The sequence below is a fragment of the Eschscholzia californica genome, unplaced genomic scaffold (assembly GCF_041429995.1).
Source record: "Eschscholzia californica isolate CP2 unplaced genomic scaffold, dmEscCali1.0.p SCAF_5, whole genome shotgun sequence".
NCBI lineage: Eukaryota > Viridiplantae > Streptophyta > Magnoliopsida > Ranunculales > Papaveraceae > Eschscholzia > Eschscholzia californica.
Window position 1 is genome coordinate 15,731,007 of NW_028238472.1, and position 20,987 is coordinate 15,751,993.

The window sequence follows — 20,987 nt, forward strand, 5'->3', positions numbered from 1 at the left end:
GTTATACAGATGATGATAAAATTTTATTCGGAAAAAGTGTCCACAAAAAGTGTCCACGGGAAACTTATTTGGGGGAAACTTGAGCAACACTTTGATGGAAAATGGGTAGTAGTTATGTATGAAAATAGGACATTCCTAGAAATTTATGTATCATAGAAGATTTGAACCCAAAAACCAACCAAACATGATAAAATTTAGATCCCTAACAAAAAGTGGATTGATGTCCAACCTAAAAGAGTAAGCTGTTTTTCCACTCACAATTGTTTAATAAAATATGGAACTTTTCATTTCCATGGTATAGGGGGTATAGTCAAATATGTCCAAATATAACTCATAACTAGTCTCTCTCTCTCTCTCTCTCTAACTTCTAATCTCACCTCATAAACAAATACCACATACCCTATCACCATCCCAACCCCCACATAATCTTTTTTTGAATTCATTCACACAACCAACTTGATATATGTATATATAAATAAAAACAACAATATTAATTTCAGATAAAGAGTACACCACAAAAAATAAATTAATAAAATTATTTTAGCCCCACCACTTGAAAAACATGACATAATTTCTGTCCATTTCTTCTTCTACTTCTAATGTTCTAACTAGTAGTTGAATCTGTAGTGAGCTGGCTTTGGCTGTTCTTTCTATCTGGAAATCCATAATTACCAAATAATCCCTGCATAGCCCCACCACAAATGATCAAAACAACCCATATATTTGTAGATTAGATTGGTAATAAACAGACCACACAAAAAGAATCTATTTATATACTAGTGTAAGCTAAACAGTCTGACTAAATTGAATAACTCCGGACTCGAGGGGGTAACCTGAGTCGATCTTGGCCGAGACTCTTAGTTTAGAATTTGGCCGACTAACTTGGCCAAGTCTCGAGTCATCTTTACTCGGTTGAGCTACCGACTCAAGCTGAAACTTCTTCTTTCCTCCGGGTTTGAACTTACATGAATGAAAATTACATAAGAACTAGTACGCCACATTTTGGTCAAAATTTGAACTTTACTCGAGTAACCCTCGACTGTGTATATCGGCTTGGCTCGCCGTGTCCAAGTTTAACAGCTTATGGTGCAAGTTTGTTCTATTAATAGAATCATTTTGGGTATAATTATTTGGACCTAATGGATCACCAATGAAACCCAAGGAGGTTTAATCAAAGCTATTCCTTAGCTTAGAATGTGTATCTCGATAAACGAAGATGAAATGGGCAGCCGGACTGAACCACCCCAGGTTTCACCGAGATTCATAAGGTCCTAATATTTTTGTTTGGAGTTGGATGTGGGTCAGAAAGATATACCATCGAATCGTTGATTCCATAAGCCACACAGTAGTGTTCCTGGAAGAAAAAGGTAAGCAGAAAATGACATAACAGAAAGGAAAAAAAAACGAAAGGAAGTGCACAAAAAGATATAACTGAGAAGGGGCCACCGAATCTGATCCCTTTCTAACTGTTGTAAAGAAACCACTCACTTAATATCTCACTGTTTAGGATTCAAAAGCCATTTTGTGATTTTATTCTCTAAGTAGAAAAGATAGAAATAAACCTGCATCATGTGCCACTCTTCGAACTCATCAAACAATTCTAATCGCTCAATCCTGATCAACAGAAAGCATAACATATAAGAAGCTCTGAACTATATATATTTTATATATAACGTTCAGAGAGACAGTAGAGATTCAAGAAAGAATAAAAGAGCAGTTGAAATAGGAAACTATATAACAAACAAGTTGGAACGTTAGGAATAACAAACTGGAACAGAAGGAATATTAAAAAAACGTAAAAGTTCTTGAAGCAAAAGAAAAAGAAATTCAGATTCTCCAATTACTTTTATACTTTATAGTAGTGCAAAGGCTCTGGTAATTAAAGCCAAAAAGTGGGAATGGATTCAGATATAAAACATAAAGCAAGGCAAAGCTTCAGAGATGCTCAATCCTATTCCTAGATTTGCTACAGGTAAGAGAAAGTTGAGTTCAAGCTTCTCAATAAAGCCTGATTTAGTAAGCTGGTCACTATAGAAGATGAAGGCTTTTCAGGACATCAATATTCCCAAGGAAAGAACAGGAGACACAGGAAACAACTTGCCAGAAAAGCTGTGAGGAAAATGCAGCTCTTCACTAGAGATTGACCCAAGAAAACATCATGGGTCGGGTGTCTTCGGTCTTCGCTTGATAACTACTGGAATAAACTAGACATGAGTTAATAACTTGATCAGGCTTAGCCTCCTAACCATCGAACTGGATTATCTAATTTATTAATAATTGGATTGAAGTTTGAAATGTCAAGACAGCTCTTAATTGTGTCTCTTTGACCATGTAATTGCAAAATTCAAGATCAAAGTCCAGACACACGACGTTGAGTAGATGCTACGAGCCTAAGACTATAAGAAAACTATAAAAGGGATACCAACTATTCATTGTATTCAAATATACATTTTCTCAACGGTTTGCTCAAGTATGAAATGGCCTTTGAGTTTTTATCTTCGTGCTTAATTACTATGATGTAAAAGGCCGCGAGGCTGCTCTGCTGTGGCTATAAAGGGTCTAGTTATAACATGCAACCACTACTCCAATTGAAGAATCTTAGAGTGACCATAGCAAACATTAATCCTTGTTGATTCAAACAAATATATTCTATAAACTAGTAAACTTTAATGCCTTTTAGAATGACAATTAGTAAGCATAGATGTTTGTTCTTTCAAAATAACTAAATCATATATACTAATATATCACCGATCTGTTCATAGGGAACTTAAGGATCCTGGAAATTTATGTTTTACTAGTTTTTATATTTACGAGTTCAAGGTTTGCTCGGTTCACCATGAACTTTTGCAAGTATTCATGTCCCAAATCAAGTCCCGCTTTGATGGTCCTATATTTAAGTGCTAACAACATATGAAGTATTTCTAATAACTGTTCCGACACACAAAAGTAGATAAGTTCCCTATAAATCTTGGAAGTTTTATTTTTATTTTTTTGAAAATTTGAATGAATATATTAAAGGAAAAATATGTACAAGGGGGAGGAATAGGAATCGGAGACTCTCACGACATCCAAGCCTCCCAATTGACTAAAATCTTGGAAGTTAAACTTTAGTAATATTTATATTTTTTACTTCTACTTGGTACATCACGAATTTGTACAAGTATTCACGTCCCAAATTGTGGTAGATATTTATGTGCCAACATACAAAATGAATTTCGAAGAATGGAAAATACGTATGACATTGGAAATGGCTGCAAGTATGTAAACCAATTTCAACACATCGACGCAGCCAACTACTATTCAGTGGAAACTTTATATGGTTGCACCTAAACAGGGAACACCAAAACATAGTCTACGCATAACCGGGACAATGGAAGACATTAAAAATTTGCAAAATTTCATGCCACAATGGCCCAGACTTGCCTATTTTTAGGGTCTCCTATTTGGTGGGATTAGGCAACGGTCAGTTGGTCACTAATTTTCAGCCACTTCCCTTGTCGGTTACTTTCTTCTCCAACATGTATTGGACTCCTCAGACAAGGTCAGCGCATCCATCTTAGGCAGTGTAACTAAATTAGTAAAATAGTTTCAGTGAGTTTTTATCGAGTTTGAAAGGTGACGAACACATTTCTCCTTTCATGTATAAATTAATACAGTTACAATAAACAAATAGTTTTCAAGGATTTAAAAAGAGAATATACCTGCGCCTGTCTTGTTGGTCTATAAAATTGCTATAAACATTCAGCATGTCCCAAGCAACAGCTCTCTGAAAAGTGTCACTGTATTAGAAAACACAGACAAAAATAGAACATCTAGAGTTTAAACGGTAATCAAAATCCAGAAATCATAAAAGATGCAACAGAACCACATGCAAGATCCTCATTGTATTGGATTAGATCAGGCAATACGAGGACAAGAGGCAGAAAAGCTATTTCCTCTGCTACGCCTTAATCTATGGCACAGAAGGACCTAAACTAAATCAATCCGATCAACACAATGATCAGACTAGAGTATTTCGAGTACTGTTCTAACATACCCTTTGGGAATATAAAATCCCATTATTGGTAATAGAAATTTCAGTCTAGGTTGTTTTAGCGAGAACGGTAAGTCAGTCATGCATATCCTACATGCAATAAGCAAAAATAATACAATTTAACACTCCACTGATTGGTAAGCTAAATAGGCTCTTCCTTCTACAAGAATGTGTCTCATTCCACTCCAGAAGGAACCTCACCTCAACAAATTATTTAGCAAATAAGTGAGATTGCTCAAGAACAGCCGAACAAAAGTTTTACCTGCCAACCCTGATCAAGAAAGAGCTTTTCCTTAGACAGTAAAGTTGGTGTAGCATCTAACCCCAAGAGCCCACATCCTCTACTCTGCAGATGATCATGGAACATTACTGGCAATTATAGTGGATGGATAAAAAGTTCTTGAAGAGCAAATGAATGAACTCATTGTAAAGTAAACATTGTAAAGTAAACATTGTAAAGAAGGGTAAATTATCTGAAATATGAAAAAACTCACACTAGGAATTCTGCTAACAACTATATTAGAGGTCCTACCAAGTAACATGCAAAAAAATTAGGGTAATTGTCTATGTACTACTCACCACAAACTTAAGTAGAAAAAACTAAAAGAACATATCCTTGTTTGAAAGAGCATGCCATAGACATTTTGATCTTAGGAGAAGAACCTTAAATTTATTTCTTCAGGGGGCGCACATACTTTGCAGATGAAAATAAAATTGAAAGGTTAAAGTTTCTACACGTAATGTTAAGTCTATTTTATATTTTTATCATTCTCAACATCTCTCGCTAGGCAAATCCTTTTTTATATTCATAGTTGGAAGTTCTTACAACATGATGGGAATACATATATACTAAGGAACTCACTAGAAGTCATTAAAATTGCATATATCGTATAGGGGCCATCATTCCAAATATTGAGTGTTTCAGAAATGTTGTTGAATCTTCAGTTCGGTTGTAAAATGTCTACCGGGTTAAGCTTGGTGGGTGGGTGTGTGTGTGTCTATGGTTCAATCCTTTCATTTATTGCATCACAATGTACTGATATGTTCCAACCAGGCTGCCTCCGTTTTTCAACAAAGTGGCTAGTATATAAAACATAATTTGAAGTTTGTTTATGCCCAAAAGATCTTCGCACACGAAACAGTAAAATAAAATATTCTTTTGATGGAAATGCTGTCTAGTAAGGACAAACAGAAGAAAGCCTTCTCCCATTTTCTTCTTCTAAATAAAAAAGCATTTACATATTTCATATTAAGCAGACAAGTGCAAGAAATAATCTTCATTCTCCAATACCTCTAAATTTCTGATCATTTGCTGTCCAAAAGCATCATCTGGGAGGATCTGTTGTGAAAAAAAATATAAGAGTTGGAATCACCAAGCACAGGTTCTAAGTAACACGAAAAAGGGAAAATGTTGATACTGAGAATGAGGATTAACCTGCTCATATAAGAAAAATATCGCAGTTGAAAATGTTTTTGAGGCCCAACCCACTATGGAACGGCTTGAATCTGGATCCAAATATATAAGCACGCATTCTGCAATTATAAATGTTGGCAGGCTGATGACAACATCAACATGAAGAGCTTAATCATACACTCCTCGACAACTTAGAGCACTTTAATAAATAAAACCAAGGTATTAAACTTCGATTTCTGTGAGCTTGGAAATGAAAAGATTTTGTAGAAATATGTCAGTCAGGGTGGGAATAACTACCAATATATAGGAACGGGGAAAATGTTAAGCAAATGGTGAAAATATAATGTAGTTCATCAAGACAAGATTCTTAAACAATAAAGAAGTAAAAAATGTATGTTATTTTATAACAATAACTGATGAATAGTTATAAGAAAAGTTAGTAGCATTTTGTCAAGACCTTGCTGTAAAATGTCAGAACTTAATATATACATTAAGATTTTCTTTTAGATCTGTTTAAGTGTATTACACAAGACATTACATTTACAAAATTTTCAAAACTATTTCCGTTTGAACTTTTCAAAAAAAAAGTATTTCCATTTGTAATCAAATCAAAACGAATCTTACAGGTTTCCTTTACATAATCTCTACCAAATAACCGATATAATGGAATATGTCTAAGAACAATATGTTTCGCCCAAAACTTAGAGAAAATGAGTAAGAAATATATCAATACATTAGATATTATTTCGATTTTCACATGAGTGTACATAAACAACATATAAAAGAAGTCTAATATAATCTATCAAGATACTAACAGCATGTAATAACTGATTTTCTTTGTTTTTATGTAATTGTTGGATTGGAATATGTAGTTGATGGTCGACCTTGTACAACATTCTGATGGAATATGAAGTTGATCAAGAGAAGGAGTTACCTGGGATCCAAATTAGCAAGAGCTATCATCTCGTTTAAGTTCCCTATGTTACGTAAATCAACAGGAAGTAGTTTGTAATGGTCACTTAGTACTTCACCTTTCTCTGCACAACCGAACTCCTTTAATTAGCAGAGGAAGACCAAATAAATTTTTTTTGAAAAATAGAAGACCAAATGTTCAAACCCAAGTTTCATACTTGAGATTAGAAGATGCTTGTGGTACTTAACAAATTATATATATTAACTGGTACCCTACCTGGTGAAATGGACGCTTCTACTTCAATTTTACTCCTCAACTGGCTGCAGTTGTTTATAAGAGCTGCCTTCTTGCTAGTCACCTAGCATAAATAAAACTAACTTTAATTTCCTTTCTTCTACCGGCTGGAACAAAGATAGTAAGAGGTGGGGCAGCAGAGTGAAAAAATTTATAAACCAAATTTGACGCTTGGACAGGAAAGCATCAATATGATTGTACAACTTTTCTCGCACATTAAACATATTCATCTAAACTATTTCACACTTCTCTTCCTCATTTCACAAATAAGTAATGCGGATCCATTGTATAATTATGAAAGTTTTAAATCTCGCACCTCCTGAAAATCCAGTTCCACGTACAAATATGGTGCATTTCCTTCATCCTGTCAAACAAAAATAAAACAAAGCTAAATATAGTATACCATATCATTTATAAGATTAGAAGACAATTTGTCGGGCAATACCAAAAGGTAGTATGCTATAGTTTACAATATCCAAAGTCTAAGGAAGTTTGTGCACGAAATTTACTGCCAAAGAACTCGTGAACCTGCAATTGGAAGTAGGTTGTATCAAAGCCAGCTCCAAGAGATAATATTTGCTTCTTCAAGCGACTATCCTCATCGACATGCTTATCACAATTCAGGAATTGAAGGAGCAGCTTCCGCAGAGCAGCCCAACGAGCATAGTATCCTGTGCAAGATAACCAGGAGCAGAAAAGAAATTTCTTCAATCAAAGGTAACAACGAGGAAACAAAAAATCAACTTTGGTTTTTCTCACAACAACTTCTCCATACCACGGTTTATTATTGGAGCTCTCCTGACAGGCCTTCTCACGAACAAGTGGACGTAATCATCTTTCATATACCCCTTGTGAACACACGACCTTTTCACAAAAATGAACATAATTAGCATAATCTTCAAAATATTGCTTCATGTAACTCGTGTTAGGATTAAAACCACTAGGCTGCACATATCTTTACAAATACTAGCTCTTCACTTACTCTCACGACTGATTGAAACATGCTATATTGGTTGGCAGAGCTCAGGATTCTCACTCTAAGTGATTACCTAGGTGTTTGATGTTGGTCGAGTAGAACCGGGATGAGCTTGTCAGATATTGTTCATCAGATGATTTCCTCACCATGGATATTACCTTTAGAAAACTTCAGTACGTTTTGAATCTTCTAATCATGCGAAAAGTTTACTCAAAGTAAAAGGCTAAAGTTTTAGGAGGCCCCAATATCCAGAATGGCTGGGCCTCTGAGGTCGTGGAGACTATCTTCATGTCATGAAGACTTACTGGGATCGGCATATTCACCCCAGTAACTTGGGGACTGGGTTGGGCTCAATGGTAGTCTATATCAATCACAAGCAAACCACAAAGTTAAATGGTTTGTTGTATAACTTCGAATTGCTAAGGTTTAAATGGCAACACTAGAGCAGAGTTCATGGTCGGTGTATAACAAAAAATATAAGTTGTTACGGAATTTATCTTCCTGTATTTTGAACAAAGAAAAGGATATTGTGTATATAATGGTAGTTACAATGTGGGAAAGGCTATTAAAACAAAATCTTTACAACATTGCAAAAATGGCTTCCCAATTTAAAGTGAAGTCTCTAAAGGATGGCGATTGTTAGATTTTCCAAATTCACGCTTTACCCTTTGAAAGTACAACCGCATAAGGGATCAAAAACGATAATTTTTTCCTTTGTTTCGTTATCAAGTTGAATTTGACATTCAAAGCATTAGCAATACAGCTCCAAATTTTCCAAGTGACCTCACAATGTAAAAGCAAATGATTGACCATCTCTTCATTCTTTTTGCCCAAGTTACAACGGTTCACCGAAATGCCTCCCCGTCTTATAAATTTATCAATGGTTGGGAACCATCTCATCCATTAATATAGATTTGATAAATATTTTCATTCTTTTCTGACTTGTTAATTTAGATAACGAATTTTCTTTCGAAATAGCTATTTGCCCAAATCTAGTAGTTTTACATTTGAAAAGCAATGATTTTGGGAGCTTTTTCCTCCAAGGACGAATTTTCTATGGAAATAGCTTGTTCATCTAGGTAATGCAAGAAATAGGAAAACAATTAGGTTAAATATGAAGCATTTCAAGATTTAGGTCAAAATTAGGGAGAAGAAGAAGGTCAGAGAAGGTACAGTTTGCTAGCAGAAGCATCATCATTGGTTGCTTGAACAGCTGCTGTGTTGCTTTGTGAATCGGCTGACTTTCTCGCCATTCCCTCCCCACTTTTAATTCTCAAGACAGAGATAGATAGAGAGAGACTGCGCTAGGTATTATTGTGATTTTGTTAACTCAAGAAATCGAATTTTTAATCCAGAAATGCTTCCGCCCAAATGAACCAAAAACCCTAACAAAGTGGGAATTTTTTTATTGGTTATTTCCTGTTTCCCCTCTGCTTTATGACTGGTTTTAGCCCCAAAATGGGAGATTTTGACATGGACTCCCATTTTTATATCAATATTAGGACTATACTCCCGTTTTTTTGAAACTTTTGATTTACACCCCCACGTGAATGGAAACCGTCAACTCGGAGTTAAGTTTCAAGTGTGTGAACTGCACACGTGGAATATGACTAAAATACCCCTCATTACATTCAATTTCCACCTAAAGACCATCTTCTTTCTCCACCATTAATCAGCTTCTTCGACTACAATGGTAAACACTCCACCTTCACCGAGAACCACCACCATCATCTTCATCTTCTCTTAAATCAAAATTTTTTTTATTCTTTATGCAATTTCAATCTGATTTTAAGTTCTTCGAACTTTAATATATCTAAAGGTGCTTTTATTTTTCTGACATTGTTAGTAGATTTGTTAAAGTTTGCAAGTTCAGATCTGTTGGGTTTCTATTTTTCTCAAGTGAAAACCCTAATCACCATTACCAACCCATAAGCAACAAAAATGATTCTAATGATGGTAGTGGTGATGGCGTTGAAGATTTTGAATGTAGTGACCAAAAAATCCATCCCCACCCCATTAAAGCCCTAATAAAAACCCATGAAAATCATTCCCTTATTTGTTGTCTTGAAAGTTAGAGAGAGAAAGAAAGTTATAAAGAGAACACTGTGCTCCCTCAACAATCACGAGCATCTATGTTAGCCTTTCGACAACATCAACATGGCCGTCACAAGCAGAAATATGCAAAGCTGTTCTTCCATCTAAATCAATGATATTAACATCAATACCTTCTTTCAACAATTCATCAACTCCTTTCACACCTCCTTGACAAGCCATAAACAATAACTGCGACGTGGAATCTAGGTTTTCATGAACGGATAGTTCTTCTTTGATTTGGATCGAATGATGATTGTCTCCCAAAACTCTGGAATTCTTAACTTGCAGAAGCAAGTTCAAGGGTTGGAAAGGAAGAACCAGGTATTGGATACAAAGATCAAACAAAAAGCTCTCCTTGAAAAGGGTTATCGATCCAAAGCATTTCCTTGATGCCTACAAATCAGCTACAAAACCAATCCATTATTTTGTGGTGGTGGGAGATGAAGATGGTGGTGGTGGTTATCACTTATCGTTGAAGGTGGAGTGGTTGTCGTTGCAGTCGAAGAAGGCGATTAATGGTGAAGAAAGAAGAAGATGGTCTATAAGTGGAAATTGAAATGTAATGAAGGTTAATTTTGTCCTATTCCACGTGTGTAGTTCACACACTTGAAACTTAACTCGGAGTTGACGGTTTTCATCCACGTGGGGGTGTAAATCAAAAGTTTCAAAAAAACGGGGGTATAGTCCTAATATTGATATAAAAGTGGGGGTCAATGTCAAAATCTCCCCCACAAAATTTATGAAAAATAGGCCAGTGCATCGGGGAACAAGAATATTTTTAGTGGCGACCAATTTATTTTCTAATTATTGTAAGGAAATAATTTTGAGTGGAACTGTTCTGATTTTTTTTTCTCACAACCATTTTTTTTGGCCGCGGCTTTGGGGAATAAAAGAAAATCTCGAGGAAATAAACATATTTTCATTTTAGACCAAAATTTGACATTATTGTTATTAACCCCCTAATCTTCATCTCCTCACATCTTCATATCAAGTCACAAGGAAACCAAAGTAAATCAACCCACCAAATGCTCAGATTCTGACTAAGAGGGTGTTTGATTTTTGCACTTATTAAGTGATTTTCACTTAATAAGTGCGGGCCGGCAATTTTAGGTCGTTTGTTTTTTCACTTAGTAAGTGAATATCACTTGTAAGTGGGGTCAAAGTAAGTGCAAAAAAGTAAGCTCCAACTTGGAGCTTATTTTTTTGCACTTACTTTCTAAGTACTAAAAAAGACATTTCTATCCCTACCGAATATAATAATTACCAATATAATTATAACTAAAAAGAAAATCTTAAACAATTGATAAGTAAAAAAAATCTTTTTATGACTTTATCAATGACCATTTTCCTTCTTCACTCATCCTTTACCTAAGATTTTCTCTTAAAATTTTTTTGCATCTCTTCCTTCATTAATCACGAAACCACCCAAACTTCATGATGCAACGTAAGTTTTTTCTCTTTCATAATTTTTAATTACTTGAGGTTAATATTTTCAACATAAAGCATTCATAAATCGTAATTCCCTTGTATATAACTTGCGAGCATAATGAATTAGTATGAAATGTTAATATGTAAATACTTTAAGGTCAAAATAGAATATTTCTCATTTTTATGACATTTAGAATTAATATAAAAACAAAAATCAAGCACTTAGAAGTGATAGAAAACAAACGCCATATCACTTACAAGTGATTATCACTTAGTAAGTGGTAGCACTTATAAGTGCTAAAAAATCAAACACCCTCTAACAAAAGATAAATAATATATTCACACCATTGAAGAAAGAATTTTTTTTCACAAATCTCTTTTAAAAGATTCAGCCAATTCACCTGCTCCTCTAAAATCTAAAATTCCTCTAAACTTTCACATGACTATCACCATCTTTACTTCATCCAAAAAATTCCAGGATTTTGAATTGTTAACCCTCTACCCTTCATTGAGAGTTAATCACCATCTCCATGTTTTCTTTTACAGAATAAACATCAGAGGAATTTTGTTTTTGTGTCTAAATCTCAATAAGAAACCCTAAGTTATTGTTTCTATAGGAAACCCTACATCAGGGAGATACAGATAGATAATTTATAAACCCTAGATTAGGGAGAGAGATAGAGAGAAAGAAAACGATAGAGAGAAGGGAGAGAGAGAGAACGACAGAGAGAGAGGGGGAGAACGACAGAGAGAGAATGGGGGAGAGAGAGAGAACGACAGAGAGAGAGAGGGGGAGAACGACAGAGAGAGAATGGGGGAGAGAGAGAGAACGACAGGGAAAGGGGGGGAAGAGAGAGAGAGAAAGGGGAAGAGAGAGAGTTTGTTAGAGATAGGGTTTGTGAGATTTAGGGGGTTAACAACAATCATGTCAATTTTTGGTCTAAAAAGAAAATATGTTTATTCCCCATAGATTTGTTTTTATTCCCCAAAGCCGTGACCTTTTTTTTCCCTTCTCGTAAACAACCGGTAAAACCTTTTATTTTTTTTATTTTTTATTTGAAATCTTTGTTATTTGTTTTTTGTGACATACTGTTTCTGTAATTCTAATGTAATCCACCATTTAAGCTATCAGGTCCATGTTGCTTCATACTATTAGTTTCTTTCTTTATCAACAAAAAACTACCTCTTATGTTGTTCAATCTCATTTTGTGCTTTCCTGTGTATATGTAATACTGTGTTTTTTCTCTCAATTAGCAATCTTGTACAGATTGATTTCCACCGATGAAGTCCATGCGAGTATTTTTTCTCTAATGAAATGCTTTAGATCTGGGTTGTTGCAGCGTTCGACATGAAAATTCAACTGCGGGGTTTTACAGTTATGGTCACCTAATGTTAACGTACAAAAAACGGATTGAAACTGCATTAAAAAAAATACTGATATTTTAATTCATCGAAATGTTGAAGTTAATATGTTAAAAAGCAGTCGCAAGGAGTTTTGGTGTACAATCTAAGAAAATTTGTACCACTAATTTATTACTTGTTAACATAGTCACACAACACCAAGAACATCAGGTCTCTTCATCATAAAATACACGAAATATCAAGTCTTTGAAACCTGTAAACTATCCCGTACTAACTGCAAATAACATTCGAGCAATTTCCTAGTACATTCAGGATGCAATCTCAGAGAGAGAGAGAGAAGACGAACGGAGTCAATATGCTTGACAAGTAATGCCTCTTTCTGTCTATGTTCGCAACCAGCAGTAGCCGCGCTATATCCATCATTACAACAACAGTTGTATAACCACATGAAGTAGAAGCAGATGCGTGAAGCCATATGAGCTGACTCAAGAACTGTAATTACGTTTTTATATTGATTGAGCAAATATGTATTCATCGACGAGCTTCCTTGCCAATGTTACCTGTTTTTTGTCCACCATAGCGAAGTTCAAGGATTCAGAAATTTAAAAGGAAAAAAGAAGAAAATATTACGGTATAATTCCAACATTGTGATTTTTTTCATTTATCAGTGATAAAACAGCAGGAATAAATTCAGGAATGGAAGTAAACCATGCAAAGATTATGTTATCAAATTGCGGCGGTGGTAAGACGAGCAATACTAAAAACAAGGTATTTGATGATTGATCTTAACAAGAGAGTTTTACCTGTTCGGCGCTACCAGCGAAGTGGATTTGCCTAAGTTCTTGATGACGTTGACTTCCGCTAACCTGAAAGAAATTAGGGGAGAGACAGAGATGCTTGTGCTTCAGTCGGGGCAGGCAGAAACCTAGTGGGATTAACAAAACATAAGGCAGTGCTTTTTTCCTAATTCAGATCTGAAATCTGACTTGAGGTCTAAATTGCCTCGTGATGTTTCACTCATCTGAACCGCTGATTTGAGTTGATTTTGGGAACATTTTATTCAGACTACTTAGATCCAAATGAGTCAGATTCAGACATTGAGAGAAAACGAAACACCACCTAAGATGATATTCTTTTATACTTTTATATTCAGTTTTACAGTTAATCACTATTCAGATCTCATGCACAAGCGATTCAAACAATTAGATAAGAGGTAAGATAATATAAGCACATACCTTTATTGTTGCTCCAGATTCGTTTCTTATCCTTGAAATGTTTAAACCGCTCTTGCCAATTAAACCACCAACCAACTTCTCCAAAATTGTCATTTCCATTGTTACATAATTAGCTGCAAGATTGAGTACCCTAAATATGATGTCATAATAAGGAGAAAAAGCGATGATCTTGAATGCAGAAATTGAAGAATGTTTGAGATGTACAGATTTACTCTGATCTCGATAAACTGAATAACCTGGTGTTGGAGCTTGAGGGAGATATGGTTGGGTTGATCCATTGGATCCAAGGTTATAAATCGGTCTGATAGAAACTACTTTTCTTTGTGGGTTTTCCCTACATAATGAGCAATAAAAGTTTTCTAAATGTAAAGAGCTAGTTAAAGAACGTGCCCCGAAATAGACCAAAAAGACGAGTGATGCTGCATGAAACCTTAATTCACAGCCAATTAGCTCCAATGCTTTCAGTACTTGGGGGAGGTCACCTGATATCTGAGTTACAGAGGAAAAATACAGTTTAGAGAAGTTTGAAACAAGAGAGTTGGCAAAAAACACTAGTACTCTGTAAAGAGTTTCACTCTTTCAGCTACACAAGTAGATGCATTCTTTAGAAGAAAATATGGGTTGGAAGGCCCAATATCTTTAAATACTATTATCTGGTTCCATTCTAAGAAGTTGAACTCCTAAGTAACTCAAGATTCTACTCGAGCTAAGGTGTAGTCCAAGTTGAACCAATCCGAAATATCACGGCGAGCAAATTATTTATCTCATCAATAGTAGCTCGTTGGTGTACTAGTCCTACCGTACTGAAGTTATTAACTTGTTTTACGTTGCTAGATAAGGATTAGGGAGTTAGTTGGTAGAGTCCTAGCCGATTATCTTAAGGCTCCTAGTCGAGAACAATAAAGACCATAAATTGTAGCTCTTTCCATTCAAGATATAGTACAAAATGCTGCTGTATTAAACTCTTACTTTTACAGCTTTCTAGTCTAATTTGAGTTTTCTTTTTAGTTATTTGTACTAAATCACTAAGTTCAGAGTATAGATAAATCATGTTCTTCACCACAATCACCGAAAACAAGAAATGGAGTGGAGCAACATTAACATGATTTCATCAAGCTTTTTAATGAACTATTCTGTAAATAACCGCACCTGCACCAAACGATCAGACTCATGAGCAGATGCACAAAGAGGTAATTGATTTTGAGCCAATATCATGATTGCAGCTCCAGAGAGATTTCTTATTTTCTCAATGTTCTGCCCTGACTTCCCAATTAGACAACCTGCTTGTGATCCTGCAATTAAAAGACGTATCGTGTTGGCAACTGCATGTACTGCTCCAACTTTGGACGGTTCAATAATTTCATCATCATCCTGCTTGATTGGATAAAGAAAGGAGATTCCTCAGTACGACATCATTACGTGGTCTTCCCAATACTAATGAACATTATTTGGCCCTGAGATGATCAAAGACTTAACCTAATACTTAAAGCTAAGGAACTATAAATCAAGAATTACTTCAAAAATGTGATTCTTGGAATGTAAAAAATCCGGCTCATACAAGTTCAGCTCTACTTTCTTAGGAATATCAGGAGAGAAATCTTATGTATATAGTCATCTTCTTAGGGGATTATCTGAAATGAATTACCGAATTAGGTGATCCACTATACCTTTCAGGAACCAATTTCAGTCCAAAACTAGTCAGATCTGTAAACTCACACAAAAAGATTTGGATTGCAGTCCAATGGAGTAGAAGCACAATCCCAATCACAAAATACTTTATTTAGTTGACAGACTCTTGTCAAATTTGCATTGTCAACTTTATGGAAGTAATTAAATAGGTCAGCTGATATGTCCACTGCCTGTCATCTCCTGATAGGTTTACCATGCCACCATATCAGATGACTGTATTGCTAGCCAGTAATCTTTCCGGGAAGTAATGCATCTACATATATCTATCTATCCATATATATATATATATATATATATATATATATATATATATATATATATATATATATACACACATATATATATAGGGAAATATAAGTGGTGCAATTTCATTGCATATTCCTGTAAACGTATAGTTTGTTCTAGTTACTTTATTAGCCATATACCTTCAGAATGACTGTTGCTATATGACAAAGGGCATTCTCCGCATCAGAAATTTCACTTTCCTCATGTCTAGAACTAATAATTATCACACGATCTTCATGTCGCTGCAAACATCAAGGATAGATATAAAACTGTAAGCGTCCATCCAAGATCTTTCTAAATCTCTACATTAATCATTGTGGCCTGTTTGTGTACACTTGCAAAGATATCAAAAACGGAAAGGCATAAAATAATCCTTGGACACCATAAAAGCAAAGCAACGTGTGCGCCATGCGGGAGATTGCATATATCACATGAACTTCTAGTTGTGTCCAATAATTGTGGTTAACTGACTATTTCGAGCTGAAATTAGCCACCGATTATGAAATAAATTGGCAGGATCATATGAGTTTATAGATGAGTTTTTTAAAAAAAACGATAAAAGCTATAAAATCCAAATACCAAGTAAAATAGAGTAGAATTAAAAGAATGTTACGAGACAAGAATATATTTTTGGAAGAAGAAGGAAATTGAAACTCACTGCAACCGCATCAGCAATCTTGATATTAGCTTTGGTTTCTTCTCTAATCTTTTGGATTTGACTACCTTCTTTCCCTATGACTTTCCCAATACGCCGAGAGGGGACAACAATCCTGAATAATACCTCATGAGAACCAGCCCTCCTCTTTAGAGAGGGATGATCGACTGAATCTTCATTATCTCCGTGGAAGTCCTCGTCTTGACGTCGGCGTTTACTCAATATCTCTCCTTCTTCCCCTTCTTCACTGACACAAGGGGAGATCTTATCCTCTGCTCTATCCTCAGACATTCTTTTACTGATTTAGGATCAAGCAACAAAGAGCAAATTAGGGTCACATTATTAAGATTTGTAAAGTGTGCCTAAATGAAGTTGGCCAAATGAGCTTACTTTAAGTTGATTCAAGCTACATACGTCAAATTTTGCTTGATATGAACAAGAATGTAAAATTAAAATCATGACATCTGGATTATATATATGGGGAGAGAGAGAGAGAGAGCCAAAAAATGTTCGAATTGTGGAGAGGTTGCAATTGAAATCTTCTAGTGAATTGATATGGAGTTCAAGACCATAAAATATAAGAACACTAAGATTTTTCCGTCAACAAAGAGGGGAATGCCCACATTATTATGATTATTTGAGCGTGGATAGTGGGCGGCCCACATTTAAGAAGCTTAGACAAATCTTGATTTGAATCACTGTCTTTTCGTTGGCTCTTGTCCTTTCTTTATCAATTTATCTGGAGCTAATCTCAAATGAACATGTGTGGAATCTATGGACGGATTCGTTTACAAAATTCTGCATACAATGGGCAGAAATCAACAGTAGTATATATATATATATATATATCACTCAGTTGCAAGGTTATGAAGATGTAATTCAGTAGTTAAATTAGGTTAAATTGGAATACCCATATCAAAAAAATTAATCACCTATCATGAAAAGTCAATGAAATCCATTTGTTTTAGGTATTAAAAACTAATCTCAACCTATCATGAAGCATACCCATATCAATTCTAGACATAGTAAACAAAATACTATAAAGAATTAAGGGTTGAAATATAAAGATCATTGAGTAAGGTAAACTTAACTTGATTACCTGCCCACAGGAAAATAGCCAACCTAGCCTCCACCTAATCTCCCAACAATACGGAAATCAGTCTAACAATAATCTAAGCCCCCATTCAAGTCGTCTTCTTCTCTTTCAATTTCTTTCCAATTAGCTAGCTGCTAAGAGAGTGAGGGTTTCACTGTTTCAGTTTTAGGGTTATTCCCAAATAGCCCAAATAATGCGACCATCTCGTCCAGTTGGCTACTACATTTGTCCAACTTTCCTACTTGGCCCTATTTTCGGTTACTATCTGATCTCCCGTTAAATGTTTTTTAAGCTTTCCCATTGTACCCTTTTAAACTTAATATTTTATCTCTCCAACTAATTTCAATTTCTCACTCTAGTGGTCCACCACCCTTTGGTGTAGTGGTAGGACATTCCTCTAAGTCCATGAAGTCTTGGGTCGAGTCTCAGTGGAAGCAATTTATCACCAAGATTTAGTCCATGTAATTTAGACACTAAATAAAGTAGATGTTGTCGGGTTTTAGGTTATTTGTTGTCAGGCTTTAGGCCTCTTTAATCATTGATTTGACTTAGGCGGTTATCGTGTTTATCACATTTTAATGATGTATCAATGACTTGTAACGACTAACGTAGATCGTAATCTATTTCTCAAAAAAAAAAATCTCACTCTAGTGAAGACCCTTATTTCCCTCTCCTGTATTCTCTCTCAGATCTTCCGCTCATCTTTTCTTCGTTAAAGTTTTATTTGCTTTTTTTCTCTCTCCACTCCTCTTCAGGAGTTTTGTTGCAGTATTTTGACTTGAACAATATTCTAATCTTTAGGGATAATTTTTTTTACTTATTTATCATCATTTTGTTTTTTCTTGCTTAGTAGTTGTTTCTTATTTTAATCGAGCTAGTGTAGTGATGACCATTTTCGGACATTATTATTCATTTAGCTTATGTGTTCCACTTTGATTTCATTATTAATCAAGGTTCTTAACACTTAGTACCAGAGCCTACGTTGGCTGAAGAAATTATTGAAAGCAAGAGTCTTTGAATTTGTGAAGTTTGTAAAATATATTGGGCTGTGTCAGAGTTTATAAAACGTTGATAAAAGGTGCCAAAATTTACGCAAAAACAAAAAAAAAAAATACTACAAGAAATTTGAGGTTGTTGTTGCATTCTAAACAAACTGGCTTATTGAAAATTATAAATACTTAAATGATTTTCTAGGTAAGTCAAAAAATTACAAAATGTAAACAAGATGATAAAATCATGAAAATACTAGGAGAACATACAAATTTTTTGCATAAAGATATTACTTTTTCATGCTAAATTTCTTAGAGAAAACAAGATTCCGAAAAGAGAAACGGTCGAAGACGATTTGTAAATGATTTTATGGTTCATTTTAAGAAAATTGTTGAAATATTTCAAATCGATTGTTGGAGATGATAAGAAACCTAAAGCCATTTTTAATGTCGAAAACATTAGAGAAGAGAAAGCTTGATAAATCACAGTAGACAAACCTTAATGAAGAAGAAGAGGGTGTTCAAATGACAAGGAAGCGACAAAAATTTTGTAAAATGAAAGGGAAAGAGAATTTGATTTGGTTGTTGTCTCTCTGTTAAATTTCAGGGAGGAATCCGAGTGGAGAGACTAAAGTGAAATGTGTACATATGCAGTGAGAACTACGAACCGGTGCATTGAAAAAAAAAAACATACTTGTGTTAGTTGAGGTAAAAAACATACTTGTGTTAGTTGAGGTACGATATATGTGATAATTCGGCATATTCCCGTGACTGTGGGTCTTTATCGAACTGTCTTTATCAAACTATAGGAAAGATAGAGCACACTTGGTGGTAGGTTCAGAAGATGAAAAAGATTTGTGCATATAATAAAACGTATGGGCATAGAAGAATATAGATAGTCCTATGCACTACTATGTTGGTGTTTTTTCCTGGTTTTGAAGTTTGATTGACGCGTCGTGAAAACTAAGAGACAAGAAATCTTTCCGTGCAACTTCATAACATCCGATAACGAAATTCTCAATATGCTAACTCCTTTTTAATCTCACTGAAATAATATGAAATTATACCTAGTGAACTATGCGATTCTTGACACTCTTGACGAGCACCTAATCTACCCTGTAGTCATGTAGAGAGAGAGAGGTTTAAGAACTTGGTGAAAGAGACATTTAGTGGGTTTCTTTCTACCTACCACTCGATCCGATCGTTCCTCTAGAAATGGCGTATGACAAATGCTTTTTTACAAATATAGATACTACTCATCTTCTTCATTATAGTTTTCTCATTCTTCGAGTTTGCAGAAAATATCAATGGACCATTTCTCCCTTGCTAAATTATTTGCCCCAAAAGCTTGGTGCCAGAGGAAATTGTGACTTCACAAGATAGAATTGGAAGTAACAAGAAAAAAGAAAAAAAATTCTGGAATTCCTTATTATCATAAATTTCTAAAATCTTTCTCAATCTCACTAAGCTCAAATTTGTACTTCTTCATCCATTCCATGAGATCTCGACGTTCTTTTACCTAATTAGTAATATGCTTATCTAAGCACCACCTATTCCATATTTCTTTCCGGTCAATGAAGCTTTGTAGCCCTTCTGGGTCTTGTATTTTGAACTTCATACTGTATGATTTATACATTTGGTTAGTGTTTTCCCGCTGAACTCTGATGTATGCTCCAGCTTTCTATTGCCAAGAATGCTTACTAGGTTTCTCCAACTCACCATGTTTGCGCTATTTTTTCAAAAAAGCTCGTTTTGAACCATTATCTTACGTCTAAGAAAGAAATCTTACTTACATATCAATTTAAATAATAGTTTTTCAACTGAAATACTATCCTTTGTATCTTACCCTTTCTTGATATTTCAATTTGCAGATGCTCATAAGCAATATGGTGGACTAGGAACAATGCTAGTAAGCAAGGTGATTCACTGCGGGCATGAACATATCAAGGTTAAAATTTGACTAATGGGAAATAAGGATTTTCTTAGAAGAAAACTCAAGATGGCTTACTAGGTAAAAGGTCCGCCAAATGCCATAATCATCGGTCAATATGCCTGTATCTACAACACGGTAAAGGTATGATGTCATGAATGTATGTACTTACATCGTAAAGGATTTCCCCGAGCTTCAGTTTGATGGCTCCGCTCTTGTATACTAGCATTTTTCCCAGATATCCCTGCGGCAACTCATTCAAACCTTTTCCTGGAGGAGCTATATTTTGGGATGGTGGTGAGCTGCTACTTCCAGATGTCTCTTTCCCCTTGGCACTAGCCGGACGTTTAACAAAAGGTAGGGAAACAGGTAGGGAACATGTCTGTTTCTCCACTTTCCTTCTGTCAACACCATCAATTAAGTATAAAAAACCCTGCCTGACTGTATAATGTTGCGGGAGTCCCGGACAATTAGTTCTTATTAAGAATTGTTTCAAACCTTTCTAATATCTAAGAATACGACAATTGTTACAGTGTTCCTGTCGTAGACCTTAAGCCAGATCAAATCTAAGGTATTGCCGTCCCAAATAAAGTT

At 35.1% G+C, this 20,987-nt stretch overlaps 2 protein-coding genes and 1 long non-coding RNA gene across 16 annotated transcripts; all 3 read right to left on the minus strand.

Moving 5' to 3' along the window:
- Positions 1-193: 193 nt before the first annotated feature.
- Positions 194-9,067, minus strand: SBI1 (Leucine carboxyl methyltransferase). 2 transcript variants are annotated; one of them, XR_015225234.1, is made up of 14 exons: positions 8,804-9,067; positions 7,430-7,518; positions 7,183-7,325; positions 6,971-7,018; positions 6,637-6,718; positions 6,382-6,484; positions 5,469-5,589; positions 5,325-5,372; positions 4,296-4,379; positions 3,702-3,766; positions 1,563-1,614; positions 1,316-1,354; positions 332-682; positions 194-253 (listed from the first exon to the last, which is right to left on the minus strand). XR_015225234.1 is itself a non-coding variant. In XM_086640561.1 (13 exons), exons 1-13 carry the CDS (start codon positions 8,881-8,883, stop codon positions 605-607), a joined length of 1,032 nt encoding a protein of 343 aa, XP_086496687.1. In that variant the 5' UTR covers positions 8,884-9,067; the 3' UTR covers positions 265-604. The 2 variants fall into 2 exon arrangements, 1 of the variants encoding a protein (XP_086496687.1); XM_086640561.1 differs by lacking the exon at positions 194-253 and having other exon boundaries at positions 265-682.
- A 3,594-nt stretch (positions 9,068-12,661) lies between these two features.
- Positions 12,662-17,671, minus strand: LOC147537418 (RNA-binding KH domain-containing protein PEPPER-like). 13 transcript variants are annotated; one of them, XR_015225509.1, is made up of 9 exons: positions 17,478-17,635; positions 16,382-16,676; positions 15,864-15,965; positions 14,899-15,123; positions 14,180-14,238; positions 13,986-14,083; positions 13,750-13,879; positions 13,318-13,380; positions 12,662-13,074 (listed from the first exon to the last, which is right to left on the minus strand). XR_015225509.1 is itself a non-coding variant. In XM_086641486.1 (9 exons), the coding sequence occupies exons 2-9, from the start codon at positions 16,667-16,669 to the stop codon at positions 13,021-13,023; spliced, it is 999 nt and encodes a 332-aa protein (XP_086497612.1). In that variant the 5' UTR covers positions 16,670-16,676; positions 17,478-17,671; the 3' UTR covers positions 12,662-13,020. The 13 variants fall into 13 exon arrangements, 8 of the variants coding, with proteins under 8 accessions (XP_086497612.1, XP_086497611.1, XP_086497610.1 ...); XR_015225505.1 differs by having other exon boundaries at positions 13,962-14,083; XR_015225507.1 differs by having other exon boundaries at positions 13,750-13,862; positions 13,954-14,083.
- Positions 17,672-19,910: 2,239 nt separating this feature from the next.
- LOC147537419 (uncharacterized) lies at positions 19,911-20,521 on the minus strand. The gene is made up of 3 exons (XR_015226125.1): positions 20,472-20,521; positions 20,310-20,389; positions 19,911-20,192 (listed from the first exon to the last, which is right to left on the minus strand). It is a non-coding gene; the product is annotated as an uncharacterized LOC147537419 (long non-coding RNA).
- Between the last annotated feature and the right edge of the window lie 466 nt (positions 20,522-20,987).

Coding starts and splice junctions, on each gene's coding strand:
- SBI1 (XM_086640561.1), bottom strand. CDS start 8,883: ATGGCGAGAAAGTCAGCCGATTCACAAAGCAACACAGCAGCTGTTCAA. Junction 6,719..6,970: donor TGGAACTGGATTTTCAGGAG/GTGCGAGATTTA, acceptor TATTTATGCTAG/GTGACTAGCAAGAAGGCAGC. Junction 5,373..5,468: donor TATTTTTCTTATATGAGCAG/GTTAATCCTCAT, acceptor TTTTCACAACAG/ATCCTCCCAGATGATGCTTT.
- LOC147537418 (XM_086641479.1), bottom strand. CDS start 16,669: ATGTCTGAGGATAGAGCAGAGGATAAGATCTCCCCTTGTGTCAGTGAA. Junction 15,966..16,381: donor AGATTGCTGATGCGGTTGCA/GTGAGTTTCAAT, acceptor TGATGTTTGCAG/CGACATGAAGATCGTGTGAT. Junction 13,863..13,961: donor TTCAGTTTATCGAGATCAGA/GTAAATCTGTAC, acceptor TCAATCTTGCAG/CTAATTATGTAACAATGGAA.